This window comes from Balaenoptera physalus (assembly GCF_965194825.1).
Source record: "Balaenoptera physalus genome assembly, chromosome: 12".
Classification (NCBI taxonomy): Eukaryota; Metazoa; Chordata; class Mammalia; order Artiodactyla; family Balaenopteridae; genus Balaenoptera; species Balaenoptera physalus.
The window spans coordinates 7,677,317-7,697,222 of record NC_138897.1 but is presented as its reverse complement, the minus strand read 5'-3'; the positions used below and the strand labels follow the sequence as shown (position 1 = coordinate 7,697,222).

The 19,906-nt window shown below is 41.0% G+C and overlaps 1 protein-coding gene across 7 annotated transcripts in view; it reads right to left on the bottom strand.

Moving 5' to 3' along the window:
* The window catches only part of RTTN (rotatin), a 178,148-nt gene extending 158,683 nt beyond the window's left edge, over positions 1-19,465 (bottom strand). For 6 of the 7 annotated variants that reach the window (XR_014251465.1, XM_082415873.1, XM_082415874.1 and 3 more), the window contains exons 1-10: positions 18,490-19,465; positions 17,962-18,149; positions 16,923-17,100; positions 15,159-15,248; positions 12,978-13,071; positions 11,485-11,599; positions 10,374-10,524; positions 6,860-7,025; positions 4,391-4,572; positions 2,019-2,134 (exon numbers count right to left, since the gene is read on the bottom strand). Coding sequence is in view for 6 of the 7 variants with exons in the window: in XM_082415873.1 (XP_082271999.1) it covers positions 2,019-2,134; positions 4,391-4,572; positions 6,860-7,025; positions 10,374-10,524; positions 11,485-11,599; positions 12,978-13,071; positions 15,159-15,248; positions 16,923-17,100; positions 17,962-18,149; positions 18,490-18,520 (1,311 nt within the window). In the remaining variant the exon portion in view is untranslated. The remainder of the gene's footprint in view (positions 1-2,018; positions 2,135-4,390; positions 4,573-6,859; positions 7,026-10,373; positions 10,525-11,484; positions 11,600-12,977; positions 13,072-15,158; positions 15,249-16,922; positions 17,101-17,961; positions 18,150-18,489) is intronic. The other variant, XM_082415875.1, reaches the window with a different exon arrangement.
* Positions 19,466-19,906: the final 441 nt, after the last annotated feature.

The following is a 19,906-nucleotide window of genomic DNA, read 5'->3' as shown; positions in this document are numbered from 1 at the left end:
AGAATAATGTGATAACCTTAAGGACTAACGAAAAACTAAGATTAAGAACTATTATCCCTATTTTATAAATAAATTGTAGGACTTGAAACAATATATTACACCTACTGTAAAATGTTTCAGTTGTGTTTCTTTTCAAAAGATTTGTGTAGATAAAAAAAATTGGGGGAGGGCTTCCCTGGTGGCGCAGGGGTTAAGAATCCACCTGCCAATGCAGGGGACACGGGTTCAAGCCCTGGTCCGGGAAGATCCCACATGCCGCGGAGCAACTAAGCCCGTGCGCCACAACTACTGAGCCTGTGCTCTAGAGCCCGCAAACCACAACTACTGAAGCCCATGTGCCACAACTACTGAAGCTTGCACGCCTAGAGCCCGTGCTCTGCAACAAGAGAAGCCACCGCAATGAGAAGCCCGCACACCACAACGAAGAGTAGCCCCCCCTCGCCACAACTAGAGAAAGCCCGTGCACAGCAACGAAGACCCAATGCAGCCAAAAATAAATTAATTAATTTTTTAAAATGCACATTACTCATTTCACATCATTTTTGTTAGCAATTATGTCTATCCATATGTTTATTGAGTGAATAAATACACAATGAAGCACTCTCAGCCTGTAAAAAAGAATGAAGATCTCCACATATGAACGTGGAATAATCTCCACGCCTACATTTATCATCCATCCATCATGCATTTTTATGCATTCTTTTCTCTTCCAGTTTTATTGAGATATAATTAACATATAGTACTGTATAAGTTTAAAGTGCAGAGCTTAATGATTTGACTTACATACATCATGAAATGATGACCACGTTAAGTTTGGTGAACATCCATTATCTTATATAGAAACAAAATTAGAGAAACAGAAAAAAAGTTTCCTTTCCTTGTGATGAGACCCTCAGGATTTACTCTCTAAGCAACTTTCATACATAACACACAGCAGTTGTGCATTACATCCTAGTACTTATTCATCTTAAAACTGGAAATCTGTACCTTTGATCACCTTCATTCAATTTCCCCTCTCCCCACTTCCCACCTCTGTTAATCACAAATCTGATCTTTTTTTCCTCTGAGTTCGTTTCTTTGCTTGTTTTTGAAGAATAACTGACTTACACAACATAGTGATTCAATATTTCTGTACATAATGGTCACAACAATAAGTCTAATTACTATACAGGATTTACTCTTACGTTGTAAAAACAAGGTATGAAACTGTATATGATATACCACCTTTTATGTAAGATATGAGAGGGGGAATAAGAATCTCCGTACTTATTTTCTTACATTTGCAAAAACTAAAATAAAAATGGAAAAAATAAACTAGAAAACAGGATGGCTGGGAGACATCCCTGAGTTAACATTTTTATGAAGAGAAAACAATTCCCAAAAATGAAAACAAATTGAAACAAAAATCTAACTGTATACTGGATTGGTAACAGAGAAAATAATTCTTTTGAGTGACTTTAAGGCACAGAATTTTGACTTTATATACTCAGTGAGATTTAGTCTAAGTCACAAAGAACTGCAAGAAAATCTTGAACTTTATTAGTTATTGACCACAGTGATACTAATACTGCTGCTGTGAAATTACTTACTTTTATGCTGAAGGTTAAAACTAATAAGCAATTATGTTGATGTTGCTAAGAATGTATGAAGGACAATAAAGCCCAAGCAAAGAAATACAAGTTTAAACTCAGAAGTAGCAGTCTGAATTCATGAGTTTTTTTTAAATACAGATTTCCTAGTTCTATTACTGAAGGGAAAGAACGATATCACTGTAACTGCAAGCAGCCCTAATGGCCTGTTTCTGGTCTTGATATACATTTCCCCCATTAAAAGTAACGAGAATCTCTGGAGAAATGGTCTATTCCAGACTATGCACAAAATAAGCCTGGGATCTATTGTGTCTAAAACAAAGAAAGTTTTCAAAGACTAATGAGACAATGAAACCAGCTTAAAAGGACCAAGATAAAATAAAATACTAATATTATTACCCACATCCCAAGGAAAACCTTGATTCTCACCATATCTATAGCAAAAAGACTGCTGTCATCCCAGATATCTGCTGAAATCGCTTCACCAATAAGTACCATATCCTCTGCAAGCAATTCCAGAACTCTTATTATCATTTGTCTACTACCTAGGAATACAAATAGGAGAGAGAGAGAAGAAAAAAAAGTTAATTCAAATAAAGCTGAATATCATATTGCTCAATCCTCTGATTAGCTAATGTTCCCAAATTCCTATTTCTCTTTTTATTTTTATTTTTTGATGTTTTTAGAATTGTTTAAAAGAGCCGAATAGGGAAGTCACTATATACAATCACCATTAGACTTCTGTTTCGATCATAACACTATTTAACTACAAAAAATCAAATGTGCTCATAAGTGGGAAAGATACTCAGGAAGAGTATAACAATAATCTAACTAAAAGCACTGTGAGATAGATTAAAATAACTTTTCAGATTCAGAGACCATCCATGTTACATGTAATAGGTGACAAAGCACAGGTTTAGTTGAGAAGATGCAGTCTAATAAATTTCCCACTTAGGACTAGAAGGCTTAAGCCTTGTCATGAATTAGTAGTTTCCTACACAGGAGTTGCCTGGGAAACCTACACTCACCTTAAACTCTAAAAACATTCCGGAGGAAACTGTGCTGTCAGAGTCACACCCACCTGAGCAATCTCCCTTCTCCACAGAGATAGGATAACAAAGGAATTCCACCACCCATAATTCTAAGTAAGGTGAATGTTCAATCAAGACTTTCCTGTCCCACATACCAAAGGTCAATTTCTAATGAATAAAAGTAAAACAAACTACCAGATCATAAGGGTCTAGATTAATTGTTTCATGAGAACAGCTGGAGCAAATTCTCTTAGAAATCTCTTACGACACTGAACAAATGCAAATTATGCAATAATTTTCCACAAAAGGGCAAGAGAACATTTAGAAAATTTTATGTACCACGATACAGCTCTATAATTATCAATCTGACTTTTTACAGCAAATTAAGAAAAGGTTAAATGCAAAATCATTAAATCTAAAACTGTTCTCCTCAGTACACCATGCAGACAAACATATACACTTGATGATATCGAAGTTCAGATCTTCCTTCATGTCACATTATTAGTACATGAATTAATACGTATTCCTCACTCCTGGAGGCAGAGTTCTTCAGTCAGTGAGAAGTTAAGGTACAGAGTTTTCTTCAGAATAAAAAAAAATTGTTAATGTTCCCAAATATACACCTACCTCCTGCCTTCTTCCCTATCACTTCCAAGCGGGCAAAAAACAGCCATAGGACTTAAAGAACCATCAGCATGGGAGAGGTTTTTTACTCAGCCAGTATAAACCAGAAAAAGCACAGCTTGTTTATCTTGTATTTATATTTTGACAAGTTTATCAACTACTTAAAATGTATATATTTGGAGAATAAAAATCATTATTTATCCCAAACCTTTCTTTACCTTGCAAAATGCATGGACTTTGGTCTCAGAACCGTAGTTCAAGCCTCTGTTCTTCACTGTTTGACTTCGGATAAGTTTCTAAAGCACTCTAAACCTCAGCTTCCTCATTGTAAAACAGGGAGAAAAGCAGTAATCACCACTAAGGGGTGTATGAAACGGGTCGGTGTGAGGCGTGCACAGAATCATGCGCACAGGAGCACATCCGGCAGCCGAGCACGGCAGCTACTCAGTGCGCGGTAACTTGTTTGACTACTAGACTCTGTCGGACATCGGCCATGTTGTTACCCTTCTCATCGCTCTCCACTGAAAGCACAGCTACATCCCAGTGTACACTGCAGTACATCTTTGCAAACTTACCCAGCACATCTGAGAGAAAAGGTAACTCCAGAACGTTTGGGTTTTCTGAGTTTTGTTTTGTTTTTTGAGAAAAAGAAATTACTGCAAAGGTACAAATCCAGCGTTGGGTTTGTTATGGTTTTTAACATGTTTCATAGCTCACGTAAAAATTGAGTAGGAGGAGTGAACAACTGAAAGCAACTCAAAAAATTTCTAAAGAGCAAAAGCCAAAGAGTTTTTTATTCTGGTCTATTCATGCCAGTCCATCTTCTCTAACTTACTCCAGTTGCATTGTTTTTTCAGTGCTTACCTTTAAAACAGCCACACACAAATGGAAGTCTGTGCAATAAAAGGCCAGAAATGGAAGGGGATACTCTATCTGAACAGTGCGCCATGGCATCCACATTTAAGTAAGAGATAATAAAGACCTTACTAAGTTCTTAGGAATTTGTACCCCAAAAGATAAGTAAATCCAGATTTTAAAGGTCCTAAGACAGATAGAAAGCAAAAATGAGAAAAATTAGAGTCCTAGAAAATAGACAAAACAAACACAAAGCATACAAAAGGAACTCTGACTTCAAGGACAACCAACCTGTTCTCAAGAGAGGAACGGCAGACTCCAGGATGGAGACGCAGAGCTGGGGCAGGCTCAGCTGCTGGAACCGCAGCTCTAGCGTGTCCTCAGCCTCCAGCTCTGGCAGGTCCAGGTGCACCATGTCCAAAGGGGAAGGGATGGAGACCCTTGAGTTGACATGAGCGTGACTACTACTTCCGCTGTAAAGCAGACAAGGATAATAATAAACCTTGAGTATGGAAACAGCCCACAAACAGATTTACTGCATAGCTGCTGCCTGGCATATTAGGAGACTCATATCGTGCCCAATTACATTGCTCCATGAAACAATTCTGGTCAGATTTACAGCAACCTTGACAAATTTATGAGATCAAATTCCATAAAGATGGCTCAAAATTGTAAGTGAAACCAAGAATGCTTTTTTTATGCGTTGCTTTTCAAACTGACGTTCTCCGAACGTGCCAGCATCGCCGTAGCAGCGATCGACAGGAACGCTGGTGACCCATCCACCTCTAAAGGCGAGCAAACAGACGCACAGCAAAGCCCTTCCGCAACTGACACAGGCAGAGCTAAGTAGTCCGCGTGCTTTCCTAGATTTTCTGTGATTTTCTCCAAACGTTCTAAGTAAGCCAGTGTCAGCAACTGAAGAATGCTAGAAAATGCCAGAAAAACATGATGACAAATGGATTGCTTTATTTAGTACAGTCAACATCATATGATTTGGAAAATGTACCCCAAAATGGAACATCCCTTCTTGGCTTTCTTTATAAAAAAAATTTTACCTTGGGTGTAAAGGAGTGGGGTGGGGATAAAAGTGCTATAGAAAGGTTTGAACTTCACATTTACAAAGCACCTCAAAATGTTGACTTTTGATGTTATCCACAATTGAAGCTGAATCACAGAGATGCACTAACACTACTGAACATGTAAAACCCCCAAATTTTAATACATTTTGTCATTTCTTCAATTCCAATATACCAAGCATCCCAAAATATGGAAATGAACTGGGCTTCTCTCAAACTCTGAAAGGGCCCAGGAGGACGTTCACTCAGGAGTGAAAATCTACAAGCACGTAGCACACTAGATACAGCTCAGAGAATGAGGTAAAGAGAAAAACCATGCCTGATCAACACCAGCTACCTTGTAGGATAAGGAGCACAGGCTCTCGGACCATACTGTCCAAACCCCTGCCCTGCTCTTCACCAACTGTATAAACTGGGGTTTGTCTCCCAGCCTCTCCAAACCTCAGGCTTTTCTATCAAATGATGATAATAATAATACCAATCCTATTATAAGACTGTTATGAGGACGACCACAGGAGGCAAAGCACATGAAGCACTTGACGTAACACCAAACACACAGCAAACCTGAGTCAGTGTTAGCCTGGAGCAGCAGTAGCCATGTCACGAGAAAAAAATCAAGCCAACAGACAAGTGCTGGTCTCACTGAGCATTTAGCAGAATGACACTAAAGAAAAGACTTAAAAAGAGCTTTTTAAGAGCTTCTCTGGTGACGCAGTGGTTAAGGATCTGCCTGCCAACGCAGGGGACATGGGTTCGAGCCCTGGTCCGAGAAGATCCCACATGCCGCGGAGCAACAAAGCCCGTGCGCCACAACTACTGAGCCTGCACGCCACAACTACTGAGTCTGTGTGCCACAACTACTGAAGCCCACGCAACTAGAGCCCATGCTCCAGAACAAGAGAAGCCACCGCAATGAGAAGCCCGCACACCACAACAAAAAGTAGCCCCCACTCGCCGCAACTAGAGAAAGCCCACGCACAGCAATGAAGACCCAACACAGCCAAAAATAAATAAAAATAAAATAAATAAATTTTTTTAAAAAAGAGGTTTTAAGATGCTTGTAGCCTAAGGATGAGGCAACACACAAATACCATGCCAATCCCTTTAAGAAAACTAGATATATAAAAATCTTTCTTTACACCAACAAATAAAATACCATAAACTGTGCACCTTGAAGGGGACTTTGTTTTATAGATTCTCCAATCATTCCCTTTAATAGTAAACACCAACGCATTTAAATTATGATTAAACTTACAAAAATGGGCTTAAAATGTTATCAAAAAGTATCTAACATTTAAAACTATGCTTTTAAACTAGATCACACTCCATTTGTGGCTGCTAAAAACAATTTAGTGGGTCAGAATCACCATTTTTTTGATGAAATAGAAATGCACTGTGTAACACAGAATGAGAGAACAATTTTGTGAACATGTTGTTTCAGTGGACACACACAGATGCACACACACACATACACAGAGTATATGTCTGTGTACTGAGTACCGAGTTGCAGTATAATACTTATTTCTTACTGGGGATCATGGTCAGAAAAGTATGAAAGTCACTGGTTTAACACAAGGCCAATACCTGTGTTAATGTTTCAAAAGAAAAGACGAAAGAGCAAAACAACAACCTCCCTCTAAAACTGAAACACACACACAAGTTAACCTGGCTTTCCTACAGTCACCTGGAAGACACGGCGTCCCAATCCTGGCCGTCTCCTCTGGGTCGCTGGCCTGTGCGTCCCACCACAGAAGGCCGAGGGCTGCTGCTTCCTGGAGAAGGATTCTGGGAATGATGAGTGACTCTTGCTTCATGACAATAAGACAGAGAAGAATTTTGGGAAACTGTATCTGGGGGGAAAAAAAAAAGAATAAAAGTATTCCTTGGTAGAGACAGATTACTGATTATGTAGTTCTTGTCATTCTTCAGAAAAAAAAAATTAACAAAATTAAGATAGCAGAAATGCTTCTATGAGGTAAAAGTAAAAGTCAAGCTTTTCTGCAATACTCCCTTAGCACATTTAGGTTCATGTCTAATTGACCTGATTACACGGAACCTTTCAGCCAACAGTGTTCACTTACAACATGAGAGACTGAATCATGCACTCTCCCGCTTAAAACACTACCAGAGACCCTACCTCAAACCTTGTGCAAAAATTAACTCAAAATGGATCGACAACCTAAATATGAGTTAAAACCATAAAGCTCTTAGCGGAAAACATAGGGGTGGATCCTCATGACCTTGTATTTGGCAATGAATTTTTAGATATGACACCAAAAACACAAACAACCAAAGAAAACAGAGATAAATTGGACTTCAACAAAATTTAAAACTTTCATGCATCAAAGGACATTAACAAGAAAGTAACAACCGGGATTTCCCTGGTGGCCCAGTGGTAAAGAATCTGCCTTACAATGCAGGGGACGCAGGTTCGACCCCTAGTCCAGGAGCTAAGATCCCACATGCCGCGGGGAAACTAAGCCACACGCCACGACTACTGAGCTCGCGTGCCTCAACTAGAGAGCCTGTGTGCCACAAACTACAGAGCCCACGGGCCCTGGAGCCCACGCACCACTGCTAGAGAGAGAAAACCTGCACGCCACAACTAAAGAGAAGCCTGCGCACCACAACAAAAGATCCCGCATGCCTCAACGAAGATCCCTCGTGCCACGACGAAGACCTGACACACCCAAAGATAAATAAAGTAAATAAATAATAAATAGATCTTTAAAAAAAAAAAAACAAAGTAACAACCTACAGAATGGGAGAAAATATCTGCAAATCATATACCTGATAAGGATTTAGTATCCAGGATATATAAATAACTCCCAAAACTCAACAATGAAAAACAAGAAGTCAACCATCCCAATTTAACAACGGGCAAAAAACTTTAATAAACATTTCTCCAAAGATATACGAATGGCCAGTAAACACATGAAAAGTCACTAGAGAATCACTAGTCATTAGGGAAATGCAAATCAAAATCACAACGAGATACCACCTCACACCTACTAGGAGGACTACGGTTAACAAAAAAGAAAGAAAAAGAAAAAAGTTTTGGCGAGGCTGTGGCAAAACTGGAAGCCTCACACGCTGCTGGTGGGAATGTCAAACGGCGCAGCCGCCATGGGACACGTTTGGCGGTCCCTCAGAAAGCTAAACGTAGAATCAACGCATGGCCCAGCGGTTCTGCTCTGGTATGCACCCAAAGAATCGAAAGCAGAGGCTCCAACGGATATGCCAGCGTTCACTGCAGCATCACTCGTAACAGTCAAAAAGAGGGAACAAGCCCCACGGCCACCAACAGCTGAATACATAAATACAATGTGGCGTGTACATACAGTGGAACGTCATTCGGCCGTAAAAATGAAGTTCTGACACATGCTACAACATAGGTGAACTTTGAAAACATTACGCTAAGTGAGATAAGCCAGATGAATACTGTACAATCCCGCTCTCTGTCTAGGGACCTAGACAGAAAATAGACGAGAGATTACCGGGGGCTGCAGAGGGAAGCGGAAATGGGGAGCGCTGCTTAATGGTTACAGAGCTTCCACTTAGGATGATGACAAAGGTCTGGAAACAGATGATGGTGAGGCTCGCACAATACTGGGAATATACTGACCAAATCCTTACAAAGGTCTGCCAGGGCCATTGCACCCTGGCCCCGGGCCACCTCTCCAACCTCACCCCATTCCCCTCTCTGTACCCCCAACCCGCTCACTACGCTCCCCTCACACCAGCCTGATTTTCCTTCCTCAAGCGTGTGGCCCTCAGGGCTGAGGCCTCTGACCTCCCTGGAACACTCTCCCTGCTGCTCTTCAAGCGGAGGTCCCTTCCCACCCTTCAGCTCGCCTCCTGTCAGATCCCTTCCCTGACCATCCTATCCAAGAAAGCCACATCCCCGGTCACATTCTGTCACATCACCCCTTTTATTCCCTTTGAGCACTTCATATCTAAAAACTTGTTTGTTTACTACCTGTCCCGAACTTCTACAATACAAGCTCATAAAGGCGGGGACCTTATCTGTTTTGTTCAGTGTTATAGCCCTTAGAGTATCGGTTGGCACAGAGTAGGTGATAAATAAATATTTATTTAATACATGAATAAGTCTTCTGATTTATCCACTATTTTTACCCACATTATAACTCTTTTTCTGATGAAATATGGGGTACCCACAAGCTCTCAAGAATGTTAATGAGGAAACCCCATGCCCCCTGAGGTCTATAATAAAGCTAACATAAAGGATAAATATTCAAGTAGCACAGGATCAGTGAAACTCTCAACAAAACAGGGCTGAACTATGAAGCAGGATGACAAATCACTGTAATTTAATATTCGACTTTCAATATATATTGTATTATATAAGTGCATAGAAATCCTAAATTGTAAATGCTAGTTTGACAAGGCCAGCCTAGTACTCTATTTGGCCATTAGGTGGTGCTTTTTCCCTGAAAAGCTATCGTATAATATCTGCCTACATCACAAGTTGCATAAAAATAGTTTTCATAGGGCTTCCCTGGTGGCGCAGTGGTTGAGAATCTGCCTGCCAATTCAGGGGACACGGGTTCGAGCCCTGGTCTGGGAAGATCCCACATGCCGCGGAGCAACTAGGCCCGTGAGCCACAACTACTGAGCCTGCGTGTCTGGAGCCTGTGCTCCGCAACAGGAGAGGCCGCGATAGTGAGAGGCCCGCGCACCGCGATGAAGAGTGGCCCCCGCTTGCCACAACTAGAGAAAGCCCTCGCACAGAAATGAAGACCCAACACAACCAAAAATAAATAATAAATAAATAATAAATAAAAATTTTAAAAAAAAATAGTTTTCATAAAATACAAATAGGTATTTTTCAAACCAAACGATTTCTTAACACCACATGTAACTTGCTACAACGCCCAAAGTCCCACGTGAATAGCTGGACTTAGAATCCTGGGCCTTAGCTCCCAACAACACTCAGCATATGTGGGAGAAAAACACCTTGCAAACGTCTCTTATCAAAAAAAAAGAGGATGGGATCAGGAGTGCTTCTGTCATTCATACAGTTTGTTTTCAAAGATTATAATTTGATTACATTTAGGAATGGGGAATTTATGTTGTGAAAATGTATACACAATAACCCTGACAGTAAATATAATGGGGAGTTCTTGGAAGAATCTACAAATACCACCAGTGACCAAGGAATATATAAACATAAATACCTTGTTTACTAGAGAAAAAACTCGGATCTCGGTGAAAGTTAAGTCTGTTTCTTAAATACGTGCACAGCTGCTGCAAGCAGGACACTGATTGCAACGCCAGGCGATGTTTTCCATCTCCTCCAAAGGCCAGTTTCAACAGAGATAAAAGGCTCTGAAATAAAGAAGAGCGATGAAAATGATGGAGGGAACAAAGTGCTCGACTTTCAAAGAAGGATGTGGAGTTTAAGTGAGGTTAAATGAACAGTCAAAGCAATTAAGATAAGGTGCAAATATTAATAAAACATAAGAAACAGAAACAGGCAAAAATGACTTGGCATAATGCAGGAAGATGGGTCAAAGTAAGATAAAATTTAAATACAACAGTCAGCGTTTCTCATATCTGAACTGTTAGTTGAGTACCTATCGTGAAGAACACAGGAATTATTCCCCATTCAGGACATTAAGTTACACAGTACTTTTTAAAAACCACAACAAGCCTTTTACATCTCAAACAACTAAATCATTTTGCATGTTTTGATAATTTACAGCTTTCCCTCTGCTATCACTCACAGCTGGGACAGTATGAAGTAATAGCTGCCACTCACTGGCACCCGTCTCAGCCCCGTGACTGCGCAGCAAGGGTACCAAGCCTTACCAGATGCCGTGGACACACCACAATCCCAGCCCGGGATCCCAGTCTCTCTACTGTACACGTATGCAATAAACTGCACTGCAAAGAATCCACCTGCATTGCTCACCTCTGCCACATTTCCACAGCAGCCAGCACCGTGCCTTACACACCTGGATACCCAAAGTGATGCAGCTCTAACTATTAAGACCGGTCACTGCTGCCCAACCTCAGCTCCCCAGGTCTAGTCTCCCCACGTGATCCGTACACGGTAAGCTCAAGGTCGTCAAACTGGACCGCGTGTGTCAAATGAGACTACGTCCTATCACGAGAACCACCGCCATCTAAGTAAGTTAGAGAGTCAGTGGTCTAAATAACCAAATACTTCATTATTTAAATATGGTCGTGCAAATTTCCTTCCCAAGGACTCCTACTTTGCAAAATGTGTTTCACTGCAAAAAGTTCCCTGTTTCAAAATCTAAAACTATTACAGAGGAAACGCACCTGAACAATTTTTGGCCTTTGAAGGAAAATCTCAGCAGGAAAATCTTGCATGATGACATCTTTCAACAGTTCACAGGTGTTCCAGATTAAAGTGTGGTTACTACTTCTTAAAGAGCTAAAAAATATACAAAATACAGTATTATTTATTTTTAAAAAGAATTTACCTATACCAGATTCTAAGTAACCTATTCACAATCCTTCAGGTCTCAGCCAAGACATCTTGCCCTGGGAAGCCTTCCCAAATCTCCTCCCTAATCAGTGAACAACCCTGGGGTAGGTGTGTTCTTTCACGTGCCCATAATCTGTGCTACGGTAACTGCCTGTTGACTTCGTAGCCCCACTAGACCCTCCTCAAGAGCAGGGACTACACAGTATCCCCCACTGTATACCCAAAGACTATCACAGTGCCACGAAAGGAGATCAATGAAATCTGCTAAGTGAATCAGGAAATAAGACAGAGGAGATCATAAGTACAGAGTACTTATGTACTTAAGTACAGAGTTAAATTCCAGGAATTAGATTCCTTACTGCTCTTCCCTACTCGAGGGGAATGAAGCTGGTGCTCCTCTCTTACCTCGTGGAGGGGACACCTCTCAACTTCTCTGACAATATCTGCCCTCCTAGGGATGTGGCAGTGGTTCACCTCTCACCCCAAGAAACCAAACCTGCTCTCAGCCCAGCTCCACTCCACCCACAGTTCACCAGCCACAGGTGCCCACTAGAGACCATACCTCCTCCTTAGCAACCGACTCAGAACTGACAGATCAGCACCACCCCTGCCCCATCCCCGGGTGCATGCTACCTCTTCAATATGTTACTCCAAGAGAATCTACTGAGGCCCATCAGTAAAAAGGGCCATCATCAAAAGTCATTTAATAGCATCCCCCTGTATTGGGCCCTAACTCCAGAAGTTGGCCTTTATTTTTCAGATTCTCACCAAAAAAAGGCAGACAACTCATTTGATGTGGCATTCACTGAAATTACGTTTCAGCAAAAAGTGAAACTAGACATGAGAACAGTCTCCAAACTTCTAGATATTGGCTATCTACTTTTGGGGGTGATGACCAAATAAAATCCAATACATCAGATCAGATCAGTGGTCCCCAACCTTCTCCTAACAGAGTCCACGTTTTGAAATATACTGTCTACTAAAAAGACTGCATTTACGTTTAATTTCTCCATTTTTATTCACCAAGGGCCTAAGCAATGGCCGGGCAATCTGGTCAGTAAGAGATGACTCATATCGCCAAGGAGAGCACAGGATTCCAAGCACAGAAAAGAAACTTGATGTGAAGCCTGACTAAAGGCAAACAGGAATTTTCTGGCTTGTTTTTTGAAATACTGAAAATCATTCATATATTCCCACTGCCACCTATCACAGCCACTCAGTATCTTTTTTCCTGATGAAAATGTACAGTAATAACTCTCAGACTTCATGGCTATAAATATCAATACCAAAAGCCAAAACACCTGAAATACATCAGGTACCGTACCTTTCATTAGAGGAGAGAACATGCCTATCAGCTGTGGTCAGGGGGAGCCAAGGGAAGGTAGAAAACTTCAAACACTTCGCGGTCGGATTTGCTGCTAATGGAAGAGCAAAACTTAAGGCATCAAAGGGGACAGTGTTGACAGATTCACAATGTTCAGAATAAGGCTTCACCTTTAAAACAAGTCCTCAAATAAAGTCACAGTTTACAGTACCCTAAAATATACCAAAAAGATCAGCTGCAAATTTGTTCCCTCACAGAATAAATAACAGAGAGCTCTTTTCATAATTTAAACAGAACTCATATATTATTATTAGAAGGGCATTAAACACAAACCAATATTGAATGACATTTAGAGCATCAATTAAATTTTCTATTTCACCATGTGGCTAACCAGAACATAGAGCATAAACAAAAAAGGAACTGGCATTTGGAGATCTCTAACTGTAGAAATTAAAAACGATATAAACGTAATCATATACTGTATTTAATTAGTCATGTTCAAATATCCTAAATCGTGTTAGATATTTAAACCTCTTTGAAGATGACTTGAAGACCATAAGATTAAAGATCAAATATCAGTGCTCAGACAAGATTAAAAGAGATCCGAGAAACCGAACGCAATTTTATACTACCCTGCTTCAAATTATTTTTAAACACATGGTGTACGGGTTAAGGTGGCAACACATAAGCCCTTCCTAATGGCCAATAGGCTTTCTGCCAAATGCTCTGAAAAGAGCATGGAATTGTTAAATTCAGATAATAGTATTATTAAATTCTCAAACATAGCAGTTGCTTCCTTCAAAAGTGCTAACATAAAAGCAGGGTTTACTTTCTAAGGGAAAAACAAGAGGTGGGTTGAGGGAAGGACAGGCTTACACTGCACACATAAAGATGTGTCCAAAATAAGCCACACCATCAATCCACAAACTGCAACTCACATAAAAATATGTTACCATCTCAATCTTCCTGAATGTTTCAACCGCTTCACTCAAATACCCATGATTCCCAGCCCTGGAGACACTCCCTTCAGATGTCTCCCTTCAGATGTCCCTCGTTGTCACTCAGTTAAGCCTCTCAGCCACAAACACAAAGAACTACCATGTCAAAACCAAAGCTCCCTATAAGCCTAACAAAACTTTTCCAGAAAGGAAAGGTAAAGTATTTTAACAGCTGAACAAGTTTTCTGTTATTTCTTATGCTGTACTCAACCTGAGAGTTTCTACGAAATCGTTTTTATAACAGAGGGCTTCCAAACTGAGTTAAATTGGATGCCTGACGTCCGCAGATATATCCTTGGAAGCAGCCTTTTCATTTCAACTATGCAGGCAGTAAGAGGTGAAGTACATGCTTACTTAACCATGCCCTAACTGTGTCACCTAGTACAAAGGTTTTATCCTTTCTAAGCCCCAGGGTTCTCATTAGTAAGATGGGGTTAATAACAATATCAACCTCACTGGGACTCCATGAAGATTCATTCATTCATTCAAGAAATACATACTGAGTGCTTAACACATTTCTGGCACTGTTCCCCACACCCACACAGGATAAAGCACTATTTGCAGCTGTCATTAAGTTTATAATGAGGGAGACAAACAGGAAATAAATGAATACATAATTTAATAAATACATATAGGAAGAAAACCAAATGTAAATAAAAAGTGATCACTGGCTAGAGTCCTCGGGAAGGTCTCTTTGAGGAGGCACCATATGACCGACCAGAGACCAGACGCAAAAAGACCTGGATGAGATTCCCGAGAGAGGCTCTAAATCAGAACTCTTCAGTCAACTGAATGTTGGAATAAAGATAAATGAGGAAACAAATTTGATCCTGAGCCTCTGGCTTGAGTCACTGGGTCGACAGCACCGCTTAGTGAGCTGGAGAATTAATGAGGTGGCGTGTACAGTGCACCGCTCAGCTCTTGACAAAGACTCCTGGCTCGATAAGCACCAAGCACCATGGCCACCGTTACCACTGCCTAGAGAGCTGGTCAAAGGCACTTAGAATAACATAAAGTTTCACCATTTAGACTCTATATCCTAACCTAACTTGAGGGAACAAACACTCAGTTTGGTGCTTAACCATTTAAGTCTGACCACAATATGTCTTCACAACAACGAGGGAAAGTACATTAATTTCCAATTTCCCAGGTAGACAGGACCTACATCCCTGTAGATACACACCCACAGGTCTTGGAGGCACTTCCATCTGCTGGAAAGTACTTTTGTCTTGAGGAAAATATCCCGTTAAGGTTTCAGGTTGCTGTGGCAATTCTGAAAAGAAAATATATATTACTGTGTTACTGATGCATTATTTGCTGAATGTGAAACTTGCTCTTTTCAAATATAAACAGTTTATCTTAAGTTTTTGAATCACTTTAAAAACTAAAAAAATAATCCAGTTATGGTTCTCTGAATAATCTGTCCTCCTAAAGAGGAAAAAAACGTGGATGCCGAGTCAATTTCGAATTGAGGGGTTTTTTTCTCTCTCTTTTACCGTTATGTAACTACAATTATTTCTTAGAATGAAAACATCCACAATGTACATAAAGAATCTGTTACAAGGTATTTATTCAAGAACTGTTCATCTCAGCTTTTTAGTCCATCTCTCTCCTCTCCCTTACTCTACATATTTCCTGATCACTTCAATTTTCATGTTTTTTAAGAAAAAGTTGTCAAAAGCAAGAGTCAGACACTATCTTGCAATAACTCTGACGATCCCCTATCATACATGATTACATATTCAGCACTTCAGCGGTGATGAGATTGAGAATGAAGAAAAGGCTAAAACCAAATTTTGTAATTTTCTGTTTGACGTTTTCATGCCAGTAGTTCTAATGTTAATACAGAAAACTAAAAATTAGCCCTAGACCATACCTCTAAACTCACCTGCAAGGAACTAGGTTGAAAATTCATGATTTAAGATTCTACTTTATTTGTTATGGCTTAGACAGCAATTGTAAAATACACTGTTAAAAATCACAATCACACAAGAACTCAGTAAATGGCAGCTGCTATTGTTGTTCCTGTTAACAACAGGACCGAGGGTCACAGCAGTGGCAGTATAGCACTGGCACAGAGAACAATAGGGTCTAACAGATTAAATGAGCAAGAACACAGTTTTTTATACTTTTACTACTCAATCATATAAATTTCAAGAGCATTTTCTTTCCTTCAAATCAATTTAAATGCTTTCCATGAGCAAGGCACTATGCTGGATATCAAGTAATAACAAGAACAACAAGTAACTGTAGCAGACAAGGATTCTGTGCTTAATATACGCCAGGCCCTATGCTAAGCACCGTCCAGACATTGCCCCACTTAATCCTCACAAAAATCCTGTAAGATGTTCTTGCTGATTGTACCAATTTTTGGATGAGAAAACTAAAGCCTGGAGGGATTAAGTACCTTAGCCAAGGTCACCCAACTAGTGGCAGAACTGGGACTTAAATCCATGTCCCTTTGACTCTGATTTTAGCCAGTACACCATGTGCAGCTCATTTTGATTGGACCCCGTAACAAAATCATGAGCAGGGCAGACATCCTCCCTATATGAGGAACACAGCCCCCAAAATGCAAGTGTAAAATATATAAAACAACGTCTGGCACATAGTAATGAGTGCTCAATGAAAATCTGTTGTTATTGCTAAAAAAATAATCTGTCAAACTAGCCTCAAAAAAAGAAAGTCACTTCATCTTTTATGCCCCGTGACCAAAACAAAAACACACAAGTACCCTCCTCTCTGTAACATCAGAGGAGGGGAATTAAGATCAAATTCATGTAAGTTAACATAAGAAAAATAAGAGTTGCAGGGGGGAGAGGAGGAGGATTGTTTGTTTTTTTAATCTAAGGTTCCTTTCCTTAGAATTAACCATTAGAACCAATATATTATATTTTAACAGACTGATTGACTGATTGATTTCATAAGAGTGATTCCAAAGAGTTACCAGTTTGACTGGTTTGGTAAGATGCAGAATATAGTTCAGGAACTTCTGAAGGAAGAATAAAAAGTCCATCCAGAATGCCATCAATTTCAGCCTGTAGATTCGGCTCCACATTAGAACGAAGTTTAGATAAGAATTCGACTGCACCAAGGTCAACCAAATGCTGGACTGCTGGGGGATACTGAAATAAGAAAAGGAGTGTCTTGAGAACAACTATAAATACCAAAATCTCTAGACTTTATTTTACAGCAGTCAAAACATGACATTATTTTTGGTATACCAGATGTTCCTTTTTAAAACATAATTTTTGCAGTGATATACATAAGACGCAGATTTACAGAAACATACGTACAACATTTAATAACACTTATGAGAGAAAAGCCCAGACACTGAACACTAGAAATACACACTATCCATTCCTACTTTTATTTATTAAATTGATTACTTCTCTTCACTGACACTCACTGTATCCTCTTCTACCTCCAATCACTCAAAGGATGCCAAAGTAATAAGTATCCCCTACAACTGCATAGTGATTTACAGTTTGGAAAAGTTAAACCTGCCACTTTGATATTTGACCCTGACAACTAACTACTCTCAAGACAGACTGAGAAACATAAATCTGAAAAACAGATATGGGAAAAACAATTTAACATACTTGTGCCATTTAGTATCATGGTCTGTAACTTTATCTTTAAATGTGTTCTCTTTTACACAAAGACATCTCATTTTAACATGTAAATAACAGAACCATAAGGGAAAACAGAATGACAAGTATTAACCTCCAAAGACGATCCCCCAAATCAGGACATACCTGAACTCAGAAACTGTGTTACTTCAGCACACAGCAGAGACAATGTGAGATTCAACATCACAAATCAGAGAAAAGGAGGATGGAGCATTATATACCCAAATGAATTAAAATTCAACATTCACAGCTGTTTTTTTAAAATTTTAATAATTTAAATTTTCAACAAATGCTACAATTAAATGACTACGCAATACTCACTTGTCTGATTATTTTATTTCAAAATGATCCTACCTTAACCAATCTGTTCAACAGACTCAGAACCTCTTCTTTCATTGGAACGGACGGGAAATTGAACCATTCCAGCAAATGGAGAAAGAGGAGCCTCTCCTGAACCAGATCAGCACAGCAGATTAAACTGTGCTCAATCTTGCAGAGAATATTCTTGAGAGCGCGTGCCCTGATCTCGGCCAGCTGATGACCTGTCAAAGAAGACAGCACAGAGCTATTTCCCGACTCCAAAGAGACGCCCACAGGGAATGTACCCTAAAACTTCGTTATCTACGCTGGGGGCGGGAGCGGGGTGAAGAAGGAAATAAAGAAACCAGTTTTTTCCACACGCAGGACGCTGGTGCATTCACGACGCGAACTGCGGAGTTTACACAAAGTCCGAGGTGGGCCCCCGGGGGCTGCCCTGCCGAAGCCCGGACGAGACAGGAAGCCGTCGCGGGGTGGCCCGGCCTCGGAAACGTGACACCGCCATTCTCAGCAAGCGGCCACGACGGGTGGGCGACCCGGGCGAGGGGCAACTCAGACTGTTACCCAGTTTCCTGATGAGCCCCGTCAGGACCATCTCGTCCCGCTCAATCAGCCGCCGCCGGAGAATTAAACTGCCGCGCCACAGCGTCCTACCACAATTACTGTCCCCCTAGAAACCCGGCCGGTCCGAAAGCGAGTTCCTCAACGCCTGAGCGAAGGACCCAAAGAGTGAGAGGCATTCCGTAAGCTGTTCCGGTCCCCGCGCCAACAGAGAAGCTTACAGTCTCGCTATAGTGACTACTATGCAGTTCCTAGACACCGGACTCCGTCGTAAGAACTGGAAAGAATGAGAAGTCAAGCGGGGATAGAACGCGTTTTGGCCGCCGTGCACGTCGGGAGTTGTAGTCTTCGCCCGTTCGTGCTCTCCTCCCGGAATTCCGGACCCGCCACCGCGCCCGCCTGCCTGGGGTTCCGGCGTCCAAGCGCGGGCTGCGGCGCGGGCTGCAGAGGCTCGCGCAGAAGCCCAAGTCGGCCCTGCACCCTCCCTCTGCGAGGGGTTCGTTTATGACCCTGCCAGTCTGAATTCTCACCTCCCAGAACTTTACAACTTAGAGTGCAGCGTTTTGTTAGGATGACCTACCCCGTTCCACCCCTACCTCCTTGCCGTTACTAAATGACTTAACCTCTTTAACTGTGAGATGCACCTGCACAATCAAGCAATGACCTTGGATACCTGGGTTCAGAGTAAACAAGCCGAAAAAGAAATGAGAGCGGCCGCGGGGGGGAATAACTGAACAGGAGAGAAAAAGGGGGCTGTAGAAAGAAAAGGGAGTGAGTAGGAATTTGAATTCGTATGTGAATGCCACTAAAGTTGCCTTTTGCACTGTGATCGGTCTGAACTAATAGAAAAAAATCTAAGCAATGGTAAGAGCAACCACAACAAAACTAAATTTGTAAAGTGATTTGCATTTTAGAGAACATTTTATCTCACGGATTTTTTCATCCCTGGAGAAAGGATGTCAAGGCAGCAATTCCCATTCCTATTTTGCAAAAGAAAAAAAGGGGGGGGGGGAACTACGTAAAATCGGAGAAGTACCTGGCCCACATCAGCTAGTAAGTGGCGGATTGAGGACCCGACCTTATGTTTCTTTGTCCCGTTGTTCGGACTTTGCTGCCTCTACAAGTGTGTAGGTAAAAGAGTGGTAACATTTGAGCTGGAGCTTGAGGGATAAGTAGGAGTTTGTTTGCCAGGCAAAGAAATGGAGTAAGGGAATTTCTGCCAAAGAAAACAGTACATGCAAAGGCAAGAATTCAGAGTGAGTCTGTCAAAGTCAGGGAAAATGAGAAAATCTGTGTGGCCAGATTACCTCTGGGAGGAAGAGAAGAAGGGGAAGGGGCAGCTAGCGTGCTGGTTTTTCTCCATTTGGCCCTCCAGTGGCTCCTCCCCACTCTGCCAGCCTCTGCAGGTAACTGACTTGTA